This window comes from Balaenoptera ricei, chromosome X, assembly GCF_028023285.1.
Source record: "Balaenoptera ricei isolate mBalRic1 chromosome X, mBalRic1.hap2, whole genome shotgun sequence".
NCBI classification, from domain to species: domain Eukaryota; kingdom Metazoa; phylum Chordata; class Mammalia; order Artiodactyla; family Balaenopteridae; genus Balaenoptera; species Balaenoptera ricei.
In genome coordinates, this window is record NC_082660.1 from 10,983,982 (window position 1) to 11,003,807 (window position 19,826).

At 44.3% G+C, this 19,826-nt stretch overlaps 1 protein-coding gene across 1 annotated transcript in view; it reads left to right on the forward strand.

Annotated features, from left to right (window-relative positions):
- EGFL6 (EGF like domain multiple 6) overlaps positions 1-9,644 on the forward strand; it is a 35,627-nt gene extending 25,983 nt beyond the window's left edge. Inside the window, 3 exon segments of the mRNA XM_059910870.1 lie at positions 1,986-2,087; positions 4,263-4,528; positions 9,458-9,644. Of these exon segments, the coding sequence (XP_059766853.1) occupies positions 1,986-2,087; positions 4,263-4,528; positions 9,458-9,568 (479 nt within the window). The 3' untranslated portion in view covers positions 9,569-9,644.
- The last annotated feature ends 10,182 nt before the right edge of the window (positions 9,645-19,826 follow it).

Below are 19,826 nucleotides of genomic sequence, written 5' to 3' on the forward strand. Positions count from 1 at the left end.
ACCCTCAGTTTTACTTTCCTGAAAATGGGCCTGATTGTAGAATTTTTGTGACAACCAAATCAAATGATGTAAGGTACATGAAAATGTTTTGCAGTTCGTAATGAGTCAACAACCAGTTGCTGCCACTTCTCTCTTTAGCTTTTCCCCTTTCCTTGCCAGTCCTTTATTCTTCAGTATAAACTGCCAAAACCCCCAAATCCAAGCCAGAGGCTGGCATTTGTTATGAATCAGAAGCATCTCAGTCTTTCCCCTCTTTCCCAGTGGTGTTTTCTGACACCGACATCAGGGGTCAAGACTTCTTTTGTAAGGGCCAGATGGTAAATATTTTAGGCTTTGTGAACCATACCGTCTCTGTTGCATCTGTCAGCTCTGTCACTGTAGCTCAAAAGCAGCCATAGACAATATGTAAATGAATGGGCGTGGTGTGTTTCAATAAAACTTTATTTGCAAGAACAAGCAGTGGGCCAGGATGTTAGATTGCTGACCCCAATCTACATAAAAGTAACCAGAGGCACTGGTTCAAAGCTTGTACTAACTGGCCTTGTAGTCCATGCACTTGTTAGGATTTGTTAAATTAACATTCGTTAAGTAGAGCCCCTGGGTGCCACATGGTTCAACAAAAGCCCACAAAAGAAATTGAGATGGAGAAGCTTATTACTCTGGGTCCTGGGGGACTACATGGCAAGGCCTCCAGGGGCCACAGAGGGAAGTCGAGGCAGGATGTGGGGCACACGCCTCTATTAGGGTCCATGTGTGGAGCGCTTTGGGGTTGCTGGGCGAAGCCTGGATTGCTGGATTCCAACAAAAACAATAGGGGTTTTGGTAAGCTACGAGGGGGTCTTATCTAAGGAGTGCACAAGGGCAAGGCCCTGGGAAGCAGGGGAGACTGTCGATCACAGGGGCTGTTGGGGAAGTCATATCAGGAACTCACTTTTACTCGTGACTCTGCAGGCTCTTATCTAGGGCGTGCACTTGCACAAGGGCTAGTGCCCGTTAGAGGCCCCCGCAGGCCGTGGTGCCAAACAAAACGGATGCCAGGGCAGCGATACTGTGGAGTAGCTTGGCTAAGCTCTCTCTTTTTTTTAAATTGAAGTATAGTTGATTTACAGTGTTGTGATAGCTTCTGGTATACAGCAAAGTGACTGTTTTTTATATATATACATATTCTTTTTCATATTCTTTTCCATTATGGTTTATTACAGATACTGAATATAGTTCCCTGCGCTATACAGTACGACCTTATTGTTTATCCATCCTATATATAATAGTTTGCATCTGCTAGTCCCAAATTCCCTAAACTCTTGTTTATTTATTTTATTTTTGGCTGCGTTGGGTCTTCATTGCTGCACGCGGGCTTTCTCTAGTTGCGGCGAGCGGGGGCTACTCTTCATTGTGGTGCGCGGGCTTCTCATTGAGGTGGTTTCTCTTGTTGTGGAGTACGGGCTCTAGGCACGCGGGCTTCAGTAGTTGTGGCATGTGGGCTCAGTAGTTGTGGCTTGTGGGCTCTAGAGCGCAGGCTCAGTAGTTGTGGTACGTGGGCTCAGTGGTTGTGGCTAGTGGGCTCAGTAGTTGTGGCTTGCGGGCTCTAGAGCACAGGCTCAGTAGCTGTGGCACACGGGCTTAGTTGCCCCACGGCATGTGGGATCTTCCCAGACCAGGGATCGAACCCATGTCCCCCGCATTGACAGGCGGATTCTTAACCACTGCGCCACCAGGGAAGTCCTCCAAATTCCCTAAACTCTTGACAGCAACTGAAAACATGGCATCGCCTTCCAAAGCTCCCAGCGTTAAACATTTTCCTAATGCTTTTTTGGTTTTTTTTGGCCGCGCCACGTGGCTTGCAGGATCTTAGTTTTCGACAAGGGTTCGAACACTGAACCCGGGCCCCCTGCAGTGGAAGTGTGGAGTCCTCACCACTGGACCGCCAGGGAATTCCCTTTCGTAATGCTCTTAATGTTGATGAAATGCACCCTTTTTCTTAGCAGATTTAAATATCTCAGTTGACTGCAGCTTTGACCACGGGGTCTGTGACTGGAAACAGGATATAGAAGATGATTTCGACTGGAATCCTGCTGACCGAGATAATGGTATTCAGATTTCACTATTTCATGTTCTGCGATACGGCCCAGGGAAAGAGAGCTCCAATGACGGGAGGGTCATTTTTCCTATCACTTGTGTGGTCAGGGTTGTTTGAAAGTTTGGAAACTTTTAGACCTTCCCAAGTCTCCCCTGATGAATGATTGACTTGGGTCAGCATATATTCTCCTCCTTAATCCCTCTCCCACTCACCTACCCACCCCCGCAAAGGATTCTCCAGCAAACCTCTTCCATATTCACTCTCCTACTGCTAAGAGACAGATGTGGGAGTTCGTATAAGGGTTAAGAGTATTTGGGGAAAGGGGGAAGGAAATTGTTTCTTTTCCCCAGTTTACCAGCTGTGGTGCTCTGTGGTTTTGCTTTGGGTTTGGGAGGCAGGGGATATGAATCTGGAAAGGAAACATGATCTCTGCCTAAACCTGGAGTTTTCATAGAGTTACACCTCAGAGCATTGAAACCGTAATGAGCATCACATCAGCAATCTGAACTTTTGGACTGGAATTTCCCTTCTATTGCTTGAGGATTTCTTTCTTTCCACTTAACCTTGGATTTTTCTCTGCCTAAGCTCTGAGCTGCCTGCTTTCCACTGCCTACTTAAATACTGTCGATGAGCTCTAACTTCCTTTTGGGCAGAGCATTTGGCTGGCTGATCCCATTTGGAGCATAAATCGAATCTTGGTCATTTAAGGCTGAGTCTATAATTAGAGATAACTGTTATGCCTTTAGGAAATCCAGATCTTTACCAAATTGTTTATTTGGGGATGTATAGGCTCAGCTCTCAGGTAAAAGATCCTTTTTGTAGATCCTTCCTCTAGACTAATTCCTCCCCGAGGTCTTTCCTTGCAAGCCCTTACATGCAATCAGGAAACCTGGATATCTCCTAACAAAAATTCCTTTTAGAACTTGGGATTAGGGTAGAGGGTCCAAGTCCCCTATTTACAAACACCTCATTCAGAAATGACCCTGGGGTTCTCAGCTGTTGCATCACTCAGATTGTCCTCCCTCCCTTCCTGAACCTCCATCAGATCTCTAGGTGGGCTGGTTCTTCCCTACAGAGTTAAATATAAAAAAGAAACATGGGATGAATCAGCATTTTTAGAAGGATGAAATCTCAAGGACAGATCAAAGTGGGCTTGAGCTGGGCGTGAAAGGGAAACCTACCACAATGGGTCACAAAAGAGAGTATAGCTAGAAGAGCTGCCAGATAAAATATAGGATGCCTAAATTTCAGATAAGCAACGCATACTTTTTAGTATATCTCAGACATGTTGTTTGTGTGAAATGCAAACTCCACTGGGCAGCCTGTATTTTTATTTTCTGAATCTGGCAAACTCACTGACTGGGGAAGAAGACCAGACAGTCTCTGGGTCCAGTGAACACCAAAACATTGTCAACCTGGGTCCTGGGAGTGTCTGTGGGCTAGCAGAAGACTTCACCCACCCACCGTGTCTTTTTCCTGGCTTCTAGAGGAATTCTTTCTTCCTGTCAACTTCTTCAAACCCCACTCTATGAGAGTTTTTGCCCAAGTCCATCAAAGCCACAACCAGAAGACTGGAGATGAGCAAACATCCACCACACTGGTTAAAAAATTCTTGGGAAAAGGATCTTAGAAACAGAAGGTGACCTGTGTTCCTGCCATCTTCAATCAGAACTTGGAGTGATACGTTACACATGGTGGCTAAGCTCCATGATACCATTGGTACAAAGTCATGTATGTTGTGGATTAAATACCGCACTGTGGACCCACCTAACGAGCTGGCCATCATACATACCAACTCAGCGGGGAAATGCCTTCCAAGGTTCAAACAACCAATGTGGAAAGTTCTGGAACACAAGTTCTCCATTAGCAGAAAGTCACCTACAGTGCTAAAAGACCATTTAATTAGGTTCCTGCCCCATACCTGCTATTACCAAGCTTTGTGAATGTGAACAAATTCTTCAGTTTCTCCGACTTTTAGTTACCTTCTCTGGAGAGCAAAGAACTTCAGCCCTGTGATCCCTAAAATCCATTTTAGCATGAAAATTTTGTTCCTAAATGTTCGAAATGAAAAGGACTTCAGCTTTCCCTATAGGAGACTAGCGTTCATTTTTTACAGCTATTTATACACTATAGCCAAACCCTTTACATTGGCCTCATTAACTGCGGGTTTTTCTTCTCTTTCAAGCTGTTGGCTACTATATGGCAGTTCCGGTCCTGGCAGGTCAGAAGAAGGACATCGGCCGTTTGAAACTTGTCCTCCCCGACCTGCAACCCCAAAGCAACTTTTGTTTGCTCTTTCATTACCGGCTGGCTGGAAACAAAGTAGGGAAACTTCGAGTGTTTGTGAAAAACAGTAATAATGCCCTGGCATGGGAGAAGACCAGGAGCACGGATGAACGGTGGAAGATGGGGAAGATTCAGCTGTATCAAGGGATTGATACTCCCAAAAGCGTAAGTGGAAAACATATTAAACGAGATATTTACATTCTTTTTCAGTGATTTAACAAACAAAACAAAACACTTACTGAAGTACCTAGGCACTGGGGCTACAAAGATGAATTAGACTCTTTCCTCCACTTAAAGAGCTTATATTCTGGAGCGAAATAGACGAGGTAATTAATAGCACAACTAATGATAATACTTGGCAAGTGCGTGCGTATCAGCATTTTATGGGAATGAGCTGTTGGTGTGTGTCAGGCTCCTCTCGCCAACTTCCTTCCGAACCAGGCTCTAAACTCCTTAATATGTGAAAGCTCATTCATTTTATGCCCAGCACTTATCACAATGAATGGAGACTGGAAGGTCACTTTTTAAAAAATTTATTTTGTTCAAGTATAGCTGATTTACAATGTTGTGTTAGTTTCTGCTGTACAGCAAATTGATTCCGTTATACATATATATATTTTTTCATATTCTTTTCCATTATGGTAAATCACAGGATATTGAATATAGTTCCCTGTGCTCTACAGTAGGACCTTGTTATTTATCCGTCCTCTCTATAATAGTTTGCATCTGCTAATCCCAAACTCCCATTTCTTCCCTCCCCACCACCCTCCCCCTTGGCAACCACAAGTCTGTTCTCTATGTCTGTGGGTCTGTTTTGTAGATAAGTTCATTTGTATCATATTTTAGATTCCACATATAGGTGATATCATATGGTATTTGTCTTTCTCTGTCTGACTTACTTTACTTAGTGTGGTCATCTCTAGGTCCATCCAAGTTGCTGCAGATGGCATTATTTCATTTTTTATGGCTGAGTAGTATTCCATTGTATATATCTACCACATCTAGAAGGTCATTTTTTAAATGTTTTTTGGACTGCACTGAGAGAGTGGCCATTGTCTGGGGTACCTAAGACCACCCTCAAGTTCCATGATTCCCTAGAAGGACTCAAAGTACTCAGAAAACCAGTCATATTCACGATTATAGTTTGTTACAGTGAAAAGATATAGATTAAAATCAGCAGAGGGAAAAGGCATGTAGGGCAGAGGAGAGATTGGGCACAAGCGTGTAATTTTCTTCTCCTGGTGAGTCATAGGGACAGCTCTTAATTCTCTTAGTAATGATGCGTGACAACATGCACAAAGTACTGCCCACGAGGGAAGCTCACACAAGCCTTGGTGTTCAGGGGTTTTGTTCTGGGTCAGTCTGCTCGCATGACTGGCCACATGGCTGACCCTAGTTACTCAGTCTTTAGTTTCTCCGGAGGACAGGCTGATACTGTGTGGCCCAAGGTCCCCACCGTAAATCACATTGTTAGCATAAATTATCTGGCGTGGCCACAGACACTCTTAAGAGGTAAGATATTCCAGGGACTTAGAGGTTATTTTCCAGGAACCAATCAAGGTCCAAACCTGTCTTTGGAATGTGCAGGGTTTGGACAACCCAGACCTGCTGAGTTCATCCTTTACTGCCCAGAGGATTTAATAAAGGAAAAGGAAGCAGAGTTTTAAGAGGAAGTTGACCAATGGGATGTACTGCTCAGAAGGAACAAATAGGATAAAAATGACAGTCTGTCAAGTTTGACCATCAGGAGGTGGCTACCGACCTTTGCAGGAGTCGTGTCTTTGGAGGGGAAGAGGGAAAGCCACACTGTAGAGCCACCAGGAGGGAAGGGAGCAGAGCCCTGGGGGCAGCCCCTCTAGGCCGTTATGAGAAGTTTGCTCAACGTGGGAAGGGAAAAGATAGGGTGAAATCTGGAAGGAGATACACGAAGAGCAGAGTACCAACCAGTGGTGACAAGAAGAATGTTCAGGACTCCATTTCTACTTTGCTTGTGAAAGAGAACGTGTTAGTCAACGGAAGTAAAATCCTGTCCTAGGCGTCAAACCAAACGGCCAGGCCCTTAGTGTCAGATGTCAGATTCAGCATCTCTTCATTCACTCATCACACTTGAATCACAGCAGAACATCTTATATAAAATACATCCTGGGGGCTTCCCTGGTGGCGCAGTGGTTAAGGATCTGCCTGCCAATGCAGGGGACACGGGTTCGAGCCCTGGTCTGGGAAGCTCCCACATGCCGCGGAGCAGCTAAGCCCGTGCGCCACAACTACTGAGCCTGCGCTCTGGAGCCCGCGAGCCACAACTACTGAAGCCCGCACGCCTAGAGCCCGTGCTCCGCAACAAGAGAAGCCACCGCAACGAGAAGCCCGTGCACCACAACAAAGAGTAGCCCTGCTCGCTGCAACTAGAGAATGCCCGCGCGCAGCAACGAAGACGCAACGCAGCCAAAAATAATAAATAAATAAATTAATTAAATAAATTAAAAAAAAGATACCTAAAAAAATTTTTTTTTAATAAATAAATAAATTAAATAAAATAAAATACATCCTGGGCTTCCCTGATGCAGTGCAGTGGTTGAGAACCCGCCTGCCAATGCAGGGGACATGAGTTTGAGTCCTGATCCAGGAAGATCCCACATGCTGCGGAGCAACTAAGCCCGTGCGCCACAACTACTGAGCCTGCGCTCTAGAGCCCGCGAGGCACGACTACTGAAGCCCGCGTGCCTAGAGCCCGTGCTCCACAACAGGAGAAGCCACCGCAATGAGAAGCCCGCGCACCGCAACCAAAAGTAGCCCCTGCTCCCCGCAACTAGAGAAAAGCCCACATGCAGCAACGAAGACCCAATGCAGCAATAAATAAATAAATAAGTAAATAAATAAATAATGAAAAATAAATAAATTAAATAAAATACATCCTGAGACATGACTATGGATAAAAGTATATGTTGGGCCAAGTTAATGAACTTCTTAACCGTTCTTTCCCGATTCCAGGGCTGCTTTAGCACCGACGAATGCCTTAATTCTAGTTTATTCTCACTGCAAAAAATTTGAGTCAATACACATCCAATCCACATATTTACGTTGTTGTGTTTGTAGCGTAGTTTGGGGATCGTAACGTTGAGTCGTGCTGTAGAGGGTTGAGATCCCTGTTGGAGAATTGAAGCATGCCTCTGCCCAGCGTTCGTAATTACCTCCATGTTTACTGAATTTATATACTGAGAAATATTTTACATAACTCAATGGCTTGCTGGGGGTGTATGCTATCAAAACAGTGATTTTATTTAAATGCACATTTTTGAAAACATGCCCCCAAAGAGCCTGGCCTGTTAGAAGGGTACGCAGGCCCAGCAGGGGCCTGAGGCAGGCACCTGTGCCCTGAACTTTTTCAGTGCTAGGGCAAACCTTGATGGGGCGCAGTGGAGGGTGGGGAAGCCAAACAGTCCAGACTAAAGCGTGCATTTCAGTTTATCAGTGTCATATTGGCTATGGATATTTGTAGCAGATGTGAGTCTTACTCCATAAATTCAGGCATACAAGGTAAGTCGCGTTGCTTTCTCTAAATCAAATTACATCTGAACCCAAAGCCCCATCCCACTAGGCTGTGTGGTGGGGGGATGGCGCTGCGTGGGATTCAGTCTCCGTTATTTGCTCACACAGGGTTGAGTGAGAGCCACCCTGCCCAGGGTGGCCTGAGCATCTGAAAGGCTAAAAGTGGCACAGACATTAAAAGATGGGCAGCACATCTTCCCTTCATCGTGAGGGCCCTGGAGACCCACATTTTGTGCACCCACGTGGTTCTGCAAGTGACTCATCTCTTCAATTTCCATGCCAGACTGGACCCAGAAAACTTTACTGGAGTCTTGCTCCTGGGAATCCATCCTCCATAGGAAGTTCGGGCAACCGTTTCCCACCCAGGGCTCGGCCACGAAGACACAGTGGTGTGGCTCCTAGTCCTGGAGAATCTCACTTTCCCCCTCATTCCTTCTGCTTCTACCCCTCACAGGCACCTCACTCCACCTTCTACTGGCTTAGCCTTCTCAAGGAGGTTAAGCCTGCGGGGGGCAAATATCAGCAAGGGGATGTCTTGTAGAAAAGTCTGCTTTTGATTTTTATATCCCAAATCTCCTTGACAAAAGAGAACATAAGAAACCTGCCTGAATTTTTTTTGTTGTTCCAGACTTGGCAAAAATGCAGTGGAAAAACAGACACAAATTAGGATGTCAATTTGTTATCCTGATATTTATTTTTTAGTTATCTGGGAGTATCAGTCAGGGATTTTAGTGATGGGAAAGCAACCACATCCCAAGATCTAGACATGCCTCCCCTCATTATCCCACCCATTGCAGCTGCTGTGAGGGGTCTGCTTTTCGGCTCACTACTTTTAAAACTTATCCCAAAGGAACATCTTTCTGAAAGCAGTTCCTGCCTGAGAAGAGACTAGGGGAGGAAGAGACTTCTGTATCCAGTTGTGCTATCACTTGCTTCTCAGTGATAGCTTGTCTCCAGCCATTCTCAAGAAAATGAATCCAGGGAGCGTAAGAAAACAGAGAGTAGCCCGGGCAGTGGGCATTCAGTCTGTCTTTGCCCCCATTTGTCCTTCTGAGGCTTCCACTTTTCTCTTTGGAGAGCCAGGGAAAGCTGGACGCACTGGTCATCACGCAAGCCTAAAGTTGCTTCATCTCCGCTGCCCTGAACACTGCTCTGTGATTATGTTATGTTCACGGGGAGTATTCGATTCCTTCTAGCCTGGTTTTCGAGAAGAAAATCATATTATTCTTTTACTTTTGCTTTTTTTTTTTTTTTTTTTTTCTTTAAATGGGAATTCCAGAATTTCCTCTTCAACCTTACTCTTCTCAGCTTTCCAGGGCTTTCCAGCTTCTTTTAGGTGTTGCAGTGACCCTGTTTTCTCTGAATGTAATTCACTCAGTGTAGATACCTGGCATCTGGAAAATATATTATTACATATTCAGTGTCAAAGCCTGTTTCTATGCAGTAGGGACATATGAATTTAGTCCAGTTTAATAGCTATTAAATAGTGGGACTTTATCATTGCTTTAAATATTTTGAAGTAATTTTTTGTTCCCTCTCCATTATTAGATCATTTTTGAAGCAGAACGTGGCAAGGGCAAAACCGGAGAAATTGCGGTGGATGGCGTCTTGCTGGTTTCAGGCTTATGTCCAGATGGCCTTTTATCTGTGGATGGTTGAGTGTTACTGTTGTCTTTTGTATCTTTATATTTGGCTTTTTACGTCAGTTCTCTCTTTTTTGACATTATATCATAGATCCTCCCCCCATTTTAGAAATACAAACTGAAAAATTGTGATGTATCAACAGAATCATTATTGTAAGATGCCTTTCTTGTACAAGATATGCCAATATTTGCTTTAAATATAGTACCACTGTGTCTTCTCATTCATTTCTGAGTCTATAAAATGTGGATGTGTCAGTTCAGCCCTCCTCCCCCCACCCCAGTACATTTCATGTGTCTACACGATTTGATGAACCACTTAATATAACATTTCGAGAATTACAAACAAAAAAAAAGCACAGAGAAATGTTTAACTGTTTGACTTTTATGGCGCTTCTTGGAAACTATAACATCACAGATAGACTTTTACCTAAGTGGCTTAGCCTGATCTTTTACAACCAAATTTGTATATTTAAATTCTTTGTAATAATAATATCTAAATAATAACCTTGTGTCATAGTTTCTAAGTAAGAAAATGTGTTGTTGATTCTGTGTTTAATTATGTGTATGGTTATTTGCTTTGCTAGAAAATGTGTTTTTCATTCTTTTCTCTATGGAAATACTTAGATATATATATATATATATATATATATATATATATATATATATATATATATATATTTATTTATTTATTTTACTTACATTCTTAAAAATTCTTAAAATTAGTTGCCATTATGGGAACACATGACTGCTTTATTAGGCCTCATAACTGCAATGCCAATTAGCATAAGTTGTTGAATTCAAGGCCTCAGAGAAATACCTAAAACCAAATTATGCTAGTAGCCAGGTTCCAAAAAAGACTAATGCCTCCTTTCCTGTTTCTCTTTTCTTCTGAATTCAAGAACTGCTTTGTGTGGTAGTGAATCCTGAGTGTATTCCCTGAGGATGAAAGTGTATTCTGTTTTAAGATTCTAGGTCAGAAAGAGGTTCAAGAGAGCTCCGAAACAGAAGATTCCCCAGATATTTGCTTGTTAGCCCGAAAGCAACGAAGGCATTGAGCTGTAAAAGGAAGGAAAGCAAGAAGGTGTCCACTTACTAATCTTTAGAATTTGTCGCCTTACTCTTAGAGTTTTTTTATACTGAAACTCTTAGTAATCCTTCTTCTTTGTCTTTTTTTTTAAAGTAATCCTTCTTCAACAATGTTCTCTTTAATACAACCAACACATACAACCTCTTAAGATGGTGGGAAAAAATACATTGTTCTCCCTTAGTGTGAAGTTCTTTGGCCATAGAGTCTATACAGGACTGTAGCTGTATGTGTTAGGATAACTGCTAGTTATAGAAACCCCCAAAACAGTGTTTCCAGGGAGACCAGATGGTGAAGTGCCTGGCTCAGTCAAATCAGCCCACAGAGTTGCAAGAGGTAATAAAATAGTTGTGTTAAGATGTGAAAATTTGGGGTGGTTTGTTATACAGCAAAAGCTAACTGACACAGGTGGCTTCTGACACTGTGCTAGAACTTGAAGAAGGACCCCCCAACCCCAGCCCCCATCTCTTCAGTGACCAAGGAGATTTGAGAGCATAGTTTGGCTTAGATTAAAGGAAAATAGAGGGGAGACCTTGCAGTGAAGGACAGTGCCCCAGTAATCCAGGTTACAGGAAGAGATATTGAACCAGAAACGAAATAGGGAGGCCTGCAATTATGTTACGTATGGGGGCGAAAATCAATACACAAAGATGAGTTAAATTGAATAATAATATTTCATGTTTCTGTAATATCTGTAGCAGAGACTTCTAGTTGCCTACCCAATATCCATTCTCACCTTTTTCCTTACTAGTATAACCATATATATGGGGGGAATGCAATGTGCTCAGCTAAAAGGCTGTACTTCCCAACCTCTCTTTCAGATGGGGGAGCCCACTGAAGTCATTGGTGGGGCTTCCAGGAAGGATCATTAAAGAAGGCTCTCGGTTAGCAGCCCCTTTTGCCATTTCCCTTCCTCCTTCTTCCTGCCTGCAATGTGGTTGTGAAGGCAGGAGCTCTGGGAGCTGCCTTGTGACCATGAGGGCAAGGGCCACAGCCTATGGAGGAGTACATAGCTGGAGGAAGCCTGGGTCCCTGATGACATGGTGGCATGTCTACCCCATCCCATACTGGTCGCTGCTTGACATTAAGTAAGACAAAAATAAACCTCTCTTGGCCTATCTAGGATTTCAAACGAAACACAACCAAAGTCAGGTGACCATTCTTCCCTGACCACTGGTGGGCTCCCCTGCCATTTCTACCATAAGACCACAGTGTTTGGGACTAACTTCTTGGACCTTAAATACCAACATGTTATTTTGAGTTGCAGTCAATGGCCTATAGCATCATGGACCTCCAGCCTGCAGTAGCATGGAATCATACTTGGGTTCGTTTGGGGAAACTAAGGTTGGATAATTGAGCCATGACTCCCATAGATGTTGACCCTGGCATCACCCAGTGTGCAGCTGCCCCTTGTCATCCATCCTCTCCCACGCTCTCATCCCCTCACTGTTATGGGCTCCCTCCTCTGGACACTCACGCCCACCATTTCTGCCCCCTCCCCCATCACACGTACTCCGTTGTCTGGTAGACAGACTCCGTCTCTCCCCCTTAGCGGAGCTGAGCTCTCCCAGGGCCGCCGCTCCGCCTGTGGCCAGGTCACATGAAGCTGCTCCTCCTCCCCCACTGCACTCTTTTCAGGGGCTGGAGTTGAGGACGGCATCCTCGTTGCTCCAACTCTTGTCCACAGCCTCTTCTTTCTCTACTTGCACGTAAAGGCCACTGTTCCTTGAAGGCGCAGTTAAATAGCTCTTTGGCCCTCCGTCCTTCTAGCCATAGTTATCAACCATCGTGGTGACATCTAGCCACATGACCCATTCAGAACCTGCCCTCACAGTTCTTTGACCTCCTCTATTCCAGTAACCATCTTCTCCTCCTCAGTCTCTGCCCTGTGGCCACCCCTTGAACTTGATCATCACCTCTGAGCTCTTGAACTCCAATATCAAACTCTCCTGATTGATCTGGCTTTCTCTTCTTAATCTCCCCATGCTTATCCTTTGACCTTTTTAAAATGAAACCCCCATTCCCTTGACATTTCCATTTTCTCCCCACCTCTTGGTTTCTTCCTGGTTTGACTCTCCTCTCTAATAAAACACAACCTAGACCCCAAGGCCCACCATACCTTCAAAGACACCCTTGCCACTGCCTCCCCAAGGCCCGTGCTCTGGTGTCTTTCTGCCACAGCCGCCAGGCAGAGCCCCAATCTGGATCAAGCCAACTGCTTTCTTTTCTCCATCTTGTCTCCAGGCTGTGAAGCACTGTGAGAGAAAAGGACAGACTGTGTAGACTGGGTCTGCAACAAAACCAAGATCTTCAACCTGCCACAGGCCCTGAGTGCGGCCCAAATTTCTTACCACTGAATGGTGCTGCCTGTCTGCTGGTATAGACTAGATTACCTTCACCAGGATCTACCACGTCCTCCAGCCTCACGAGTGTATATTAACATTGAAATAACAATGGCATGAGCCCCGTTTTTGCCTCCTCAGGAGGCTGAATGTCAGCGGCTGCCCAAAGCACTGAGTGAAAGGTTTTGAGACCACATCTGGGCCTCTGTCCTAAGCAAGGAAGGGTACTGAATGACCCCTGCTGCTCGGGCACTTGATGCCTCCCTAAAATTGCACTGATCTCTAATGTGGCCTGATGTAGCCTATATTTTTGGTACTTTTCTCTTTTTCTTAGGCACAGAATACTTGTGGGATGACTCTGGAATACTTTTACCTGAAGATGTTTACAGATGTCAAGAACTGTTCCCCTACTTGCAAGCTAACAAGTTGGCCTGTCACAGTTTCCTAGATATCAGTAGAAAACACGAGACTCCTGGGTCAGAGGTGGACTTTATTACCCACGGGACAACAGGTAGCATGGGCCTCAGGGTCACACCACTGCCCCTTGTCCCCCACCCCGAGGCTCAGAGGGGGTGGGGCAATGCAGAGGCGGGTCCAGGTGGATGCCAGGTACCCAGTGAGTTTGTGTCACAGTGAGGAACTCTGAGTTGAGGAAAGCCCCAATCTTATAAGGGGACCAATAGCCAACCTGCCCAAACATTGCCCCAGAAGGAGATGATATTTTTATCTTTGTCAGGAAACAAATCTGCTCTTGAGAAATAAGATACTATCTCTATTCTCCCAGGCTCTACCAACATCCTTGATAGTACAGAACAAAATCTGCCAGTGCCTTTGTGCAGACGATAGGTGGAAACACAAGAGGCCCATGGAGAATGGCCTCCCAACATCAGACACTTAATACCTTTCAGGGATCAGAGAGATGAGGTGATGGCAGTGAGAAAGGCTGGGTAGCAAGGTTGGCTTCTTATAAATTTATAGCTTTGCAGATAACATTCTCACCTTTGATACTACTGCTTTCTTTTTCAGGACTGCTATTTAAATCTTGTTCCAATCAGACCATAAGATATCAGGTAAATTAGTTTCTGCAAAATAAACATAGAGTAAAATCATTCTACATTGCGGCAGAGAACTATCAAAATTTTATTTTTTATTTTTTTAATTTAATTTTTATTTTACATTGGTGTATAGTTGATTTACAATGTTGTGTTAGTTTCAGGTGTACAGCAAAGTGGTTCGGTTATACATACACATATATCCATTCTTTTTCAGATTCTTTTCCCATATAGGTTATGACAAAATATTGAGTAGAGTTCTCTGTGCTGTACAGTAGGTCCTTGTTGATTATCTATTTTATATATAGTAGTGTGCATATGTTAATCCCAAACTCCTAATTTATCCCTCCCCCTCCCCCTGCCTTTCTCCTTTGGTAACCATAAGTTTGTTTTCAAAGTCTGTCAGTCTGTTTCTGTTTTGTGAATAAGTTCATTTATATCATCTTTTTAGATTCCACATGTAAGTGATATCATATGATATTTATCTTTCTCTGTCTGACTTACTTCACTTAGTATGATAATCTCTAGGTCCATCCATGTTGCTGCAAATGGCATCCAAAAGTTTTAGAATATGTTATAATTTGATAACTTTCCTCCAATAGTGGTTATTTGTTTTTGAATCAAGTATTCTTGCCTTTTAGAACATTTAAGAAATCTGACAGGGGCCAATTGGATAATGACCATTTAGCATCATTTCAAGTAAATGCAGTTCTTTTGGTAGGTGCAGTGCTATCAGACTGGCAATCCAAATCACTAATAGTTTCTCCCCAAGCAAGAATGAGGGGCAGGGGTAGTAGCTAGACATGTTTCCCTTTTAAAAACTGGCTTTTATAGAGAAATGCCCCTAACCACATTTGCCTGTAGATTGTTTTCAAATTCCTTTAACAAGCTTGAGGCCCTTCAAGAAGGCTTAGACCCGGTCAACATTTAAAAGGCCATTGTAAATGAATTCGACCGTTTTTTTTTTTTTTTCTCTTCCAGTCAGTAAAACAGTGACTGCAGATGCCAAAAAGCTGCTTTCTGTGTCCATTCAAAGCATCATCCTGGCGCTGTGTGGATGCAGCTTCATGCTGTTTGGCCAGGGAATGGCAAGGCAACAAACAATTTTGGGATTCCTCTAAATGTGTATAAATAAGGGTCCTTTTTTTTCTGTAGAGAATGGAGTTGTAGATTGGAGTAGTTACTTATGACCTCTGGGGAACTCTTACATCTTTAAACGTCCTGTCCTGCTTCATAAAAATTCTATCCTTAGCATACATGTGAAAAAATTCTGTACAACAGTTTATAAATAGACTTAGAGGCAGTAGTAAGGGGTGGTGAGAGTCTGGCCTGGAGCTGAGAAGGGCTGCCCCAAAGTGGGTTTAGGATAAAAAGTTTACATATGCATATATTTTTTTAACATCTGTATTGGAGTATAATTGCTTTACATTGTTGTGTTAGTTTCTGCTTTATAACAAAGTGAATCAGCTATACGTATACATATATCCCCATATCCCCTCCCTCTTGTGTCTCCCTCCCACCCTTCCTATCCCACCCCTCTAGGTGGTCGCAAATGAGGTATCACCTCACACCGGTCAGAATGGCCATCATCAAAAAATCTACAAACAATAAATGCTGGAGAGGGTGTGGAGAAAAGGGAACCCTCTTGCACTGTTGGTGGGAATGTAAATTGATACAGCCACTATGGAGAACAATATGGAGGTTCCTTAAAAAACTGAAAATAGAACTACCACATGACCCGGCAATCCCACTGCTGGGCACACGTATGCATATTTTTGACAAAAACGTGTCCTATGTATATCTCTAACCAGTTTGGGAATGTTATAGAAATTGTTTTCCACTTCTAGGTTGTGGTTTTGTTTGTTATGGTTTCTGCCACCCTGTGGCCACTTCCTAGAGCATGATGAGTGCTGGATTCAATGAAATTAGGTAAGAACTAATTACCCCTTCCTTCTCAGTAATTTCTTTGAGAGCCTATTATGTATTGCACAGACAGTGTTGCTCAAAACACATTTGGAAGTGCCTTCTTCAGGTACAAAAATCATACAGAAGATATGGTGTGTCGATTTATGGTCATGCGTCACTTATGACCGAAAACAGTACATGTTACCAACCCAGAATGCCAGTCCTAGGTATATACTCAATAGAATGCATCGTGGCACTTTCTGTAATAATCACACTGGAACAACTCAAATATCCATACTGTCCCTTGTGAGCAGAATGGATAAATAAACTGGTATATTTATTCAATGAGATATTACCAAGAAATGAGAATGAACAAACTAATGCTACTCACAGCAACACAGATGAATTTTTAAAATGTGGCATTGATCAAAAGAAGCCAGGGAATTTGCTGGCGGTCCCGTGGTTAGGACTCCGCGCTCTCACTGCTGAGGGCCTGGGTTCAATCCCTGGTTGGGGAACTCAGATCCCACAAGCCTCGCAGTGTGGCCAAAAAATTAAAAAAAAAAAAAAAAGCCAGAAAGTACATACTGTATGGTTCCACTTACATAATTTTTTTCCCGTCTTCACTTACAAAAGTTTTGAGATCAGGGGCCATAACTCTGTGATGGAGAAGTTTGGACTGTGTTTACCCTTGGAGAGGGTGCTGTGAGGGAACACAAGGTGGGGGGACTTCTGGGGGGAGTGGCCATTGTTTCTTGATGCTTTTTAAAGGGACATGTTCACTCTGCGAAAATCTTTGAGCAGCACACTTATGATTTCTGCCCTGACTTTTCTATATATGTGTTAGACTTCAACAAAAAATTTACTTTAAAAAGTAAAAGTATTAACCCCCCCCCCCCCTTTAAGATGAACCTCATCTATGTGACTTGGTGCCAGTTGACTTGGGACACCTGGAGTGAGTTCGTCTCTTAATAGCAGGCGGGTTGTGACTGAAGGCAAACGGCACTGGAGTCTTGAGGAGTCATTCAGCAGGAGCTGAGGCCTGAGGGTTTCCTTTCCTGCTGCTCAGGAGCCTGGAACGCAGGTTCACCTTCCCCACATCTATTGCTCTTTCTGCACAGGGATAAAAGTTTCTGCCTCCCCTTTCCTATCCCTGTTACTGTCCTTTTAAAAATATTTTTCCTCCTGAGTTTGAGCTGCACGCACACAGCTCCCCCGCTGAAAGGGAAACTTTCTTCTTGCCTCATTCGGTTTCCAGACCCTCTCTCAGAGTTCCAGCAGTGCCCCCTGCTGGCAATTTACGTGCATGTGTGTGGCTGCCAGCGGGCAGGCAGCAAAGAGGGCTGTCTCCAGCATCTCCTGCTTCATCCTGGCTCCGTTTCTCTTCTCCCCAGTGTCTTGCGAACTCATGCTTCTTCTGGGTACCGAGAACCTTCCAATCAGTCGCCCGTGAGCTCTTGAAGAATCTAATCTTGCAGACCTCTCATTCTCTCCCAGTTCACCCCTGTCAACATTTACTTGTTCAAGTCCCATTCTGCTGATCTCTGACAAGTAAAGAGAAACGACCCTTATAAGAAAACTCAGGTGTAAGGAGTAAAGAGCTGGCAGTGTAACCTTCCCTAAGTAATATTTGCTCTTTTGTAAAAGCAGCTTCCAATGCCTTCATACAAAGGAACGAGTAAGAAGGTAATTTCAGCACCGTGTAAGATCAGGAATTCTCTCCTGATGACTCAAATCACACAGCTACATTAAGACGGGCTGAGTCAGTGTTTGCTTGTAGCAAGAACAGAAACAGACCTCCACTAACCTACAGCAAAGGGAAATTACAGTAAGGAAACAGGAGTGTGCAGGTGGATGGAAAGACCAGAAATCCAGCCTTGGAAATGAGCTGCAGGGTTAGAAGCAGAACAATGGGAAAAAGCCATTGCTTATCAGGAAGCCACCATCGCAGGAATAATCTCTTACTATGTTAGTCTCCACATTACTGTGCTTGAAATTCACATTCCAGGAAGGGGTGTGCCATCAGCCCCGCTTGGGTCATGTCGCTGCCCCCTGGCTAGGGCAGAGCGGGGCACCCGATGGCCTGTTCTGAAGGTGGGCTGAAAGCCAGGTGGCCAAAACCCACCAAAGTCCACCATGTAGACCCTGTCACATAAAAGCTGGTATTGAGCACATGTAATTGTCCCAGCCAACATACCAAACTAAGTGATTTATTCTTGTCATAACTAAGGAGTTGACGCCTTCATTCTCTTCAGCAGCTAGAAAACTAGGTGGTGTTTGGGTCTGGTTTGAAATGAATAATAAGTAGCAAAAACAGTATTGTATGCGCCAAATCATGTGGCAAGTACAATGCGTTAGGTTGTTATGGGGGAAAATGAGGCTGAAATGGAAAAAATGCTTCTCTTGGGCACCATAAATCAGAATGGTACACTCCTGGCCAAATGTGTCTCCCACTGAAGACTTAGAAGACCTGGGATGAGCATGGTTCCCCTTTATATTGTCGTTTCTGATGAATGGTCCCTTCTGGCAGCACGCCCAGGTCATGTGGGAAAGGGGGGCTGTGGATGGTGTGTACAGTGGCGAGTCCATGAGAATAAGCCTTGAGGCTACAGGGTGCGCGCACGAAAGACAAAAGAAGCAGCACAGACCAGTGGTTTTTAGTTCAGTGCTCACATCTTGCTCCTCAGACGAACTGCTGTTACAAAACGACCTCCTTTTAAAAGAAAAACCTGAGAACCAGAATGCGGTGAGGCATTTCACGGAGCAGTCCACATCCCTGGCAGACGCATTCCTGCTGGTACCAAGCCACTCGGACAGAGTGATATCCCAGCGGGTGGGCTTCGGTTCAGATTTGTTAACCGCAGTGCGGGAGGCAACTGAGTAGACAGGCAGAGGTGTTTGAGTTGGCATCCTTTTATCCCATCTCTTTTTGTACTTTTTCTCCATTTTTCTGATTACATGGAATTTGGAAGCATCCCCAGTGACAAACTAGTATAAATATTGTTTTACTGCCTCTGAATTTCCATCGTATGATATGTACCACCAACTGATGGAAGCCAGGCTTCCTTCATTCTCTACCAACCTGTGGCCATAAATCTAGGGTACAATAACTTACATTCTAGAGAAATGGCAAAATGGGCAAATGGTGTGGGAAAGGAGAACAAGAGGTATGGAAATGAGCTAAAGATTACTCTGAGGGGCTTCCCTGGGGGTGCAGTGGTTGAGAATCCGCCTGCCAATGCAGGGGACATGGGTTCGAGCCCTGGTCCGGGAAGATCCCACATGCCGCAGAGCAACTAAGCCCGTGAGCCACAACTACTGAAGCCCGTGTGCCACAACTACTGAAGCCCGCGTGCCTAGAGCCCATGCTCTGCAACAAGGGAAGCCACCGCAATGAGAAGCCCGCGCACTGCAACGAAGAGTAGCCCCCGCTCGCCACAACTAGAGAAAGCCCACACGCAGCAATGAAGACCCAACGCAGCCAAAAATAAATAAATTTATAAAACAACAAAAAAGATTACTCTGGGTGCAAGAGGATGTTAAATGGGACTTTTCCTGACTTGGAGTTTCACCCAAATCTGAGCCCAGTGTTAAGTGCCCGCTGGGTACTTTTATAGAGAGACATGCTAGACCATCTTCACAGTACTAAGTGGGGAGCCCAACACTATGTCAGGCACCCATGGCCTGTCAGCCCTTTTCAGCTGATGTACAGGAGAAGGCAAAATTGGAAGATGGCCTTTAGAATTCTAGAAGCTTCCTCCCGCCTTCCCAGCAAGTGGAGGGGAACTTGAGAGAACCACTCAGAGATATTGACAGGTGCTCCCGAATTGAAATGAAAGGGACAAGAAATGGTGCATGACTCGCCCAAAAAACTCAACAGTCGAGGCAGCT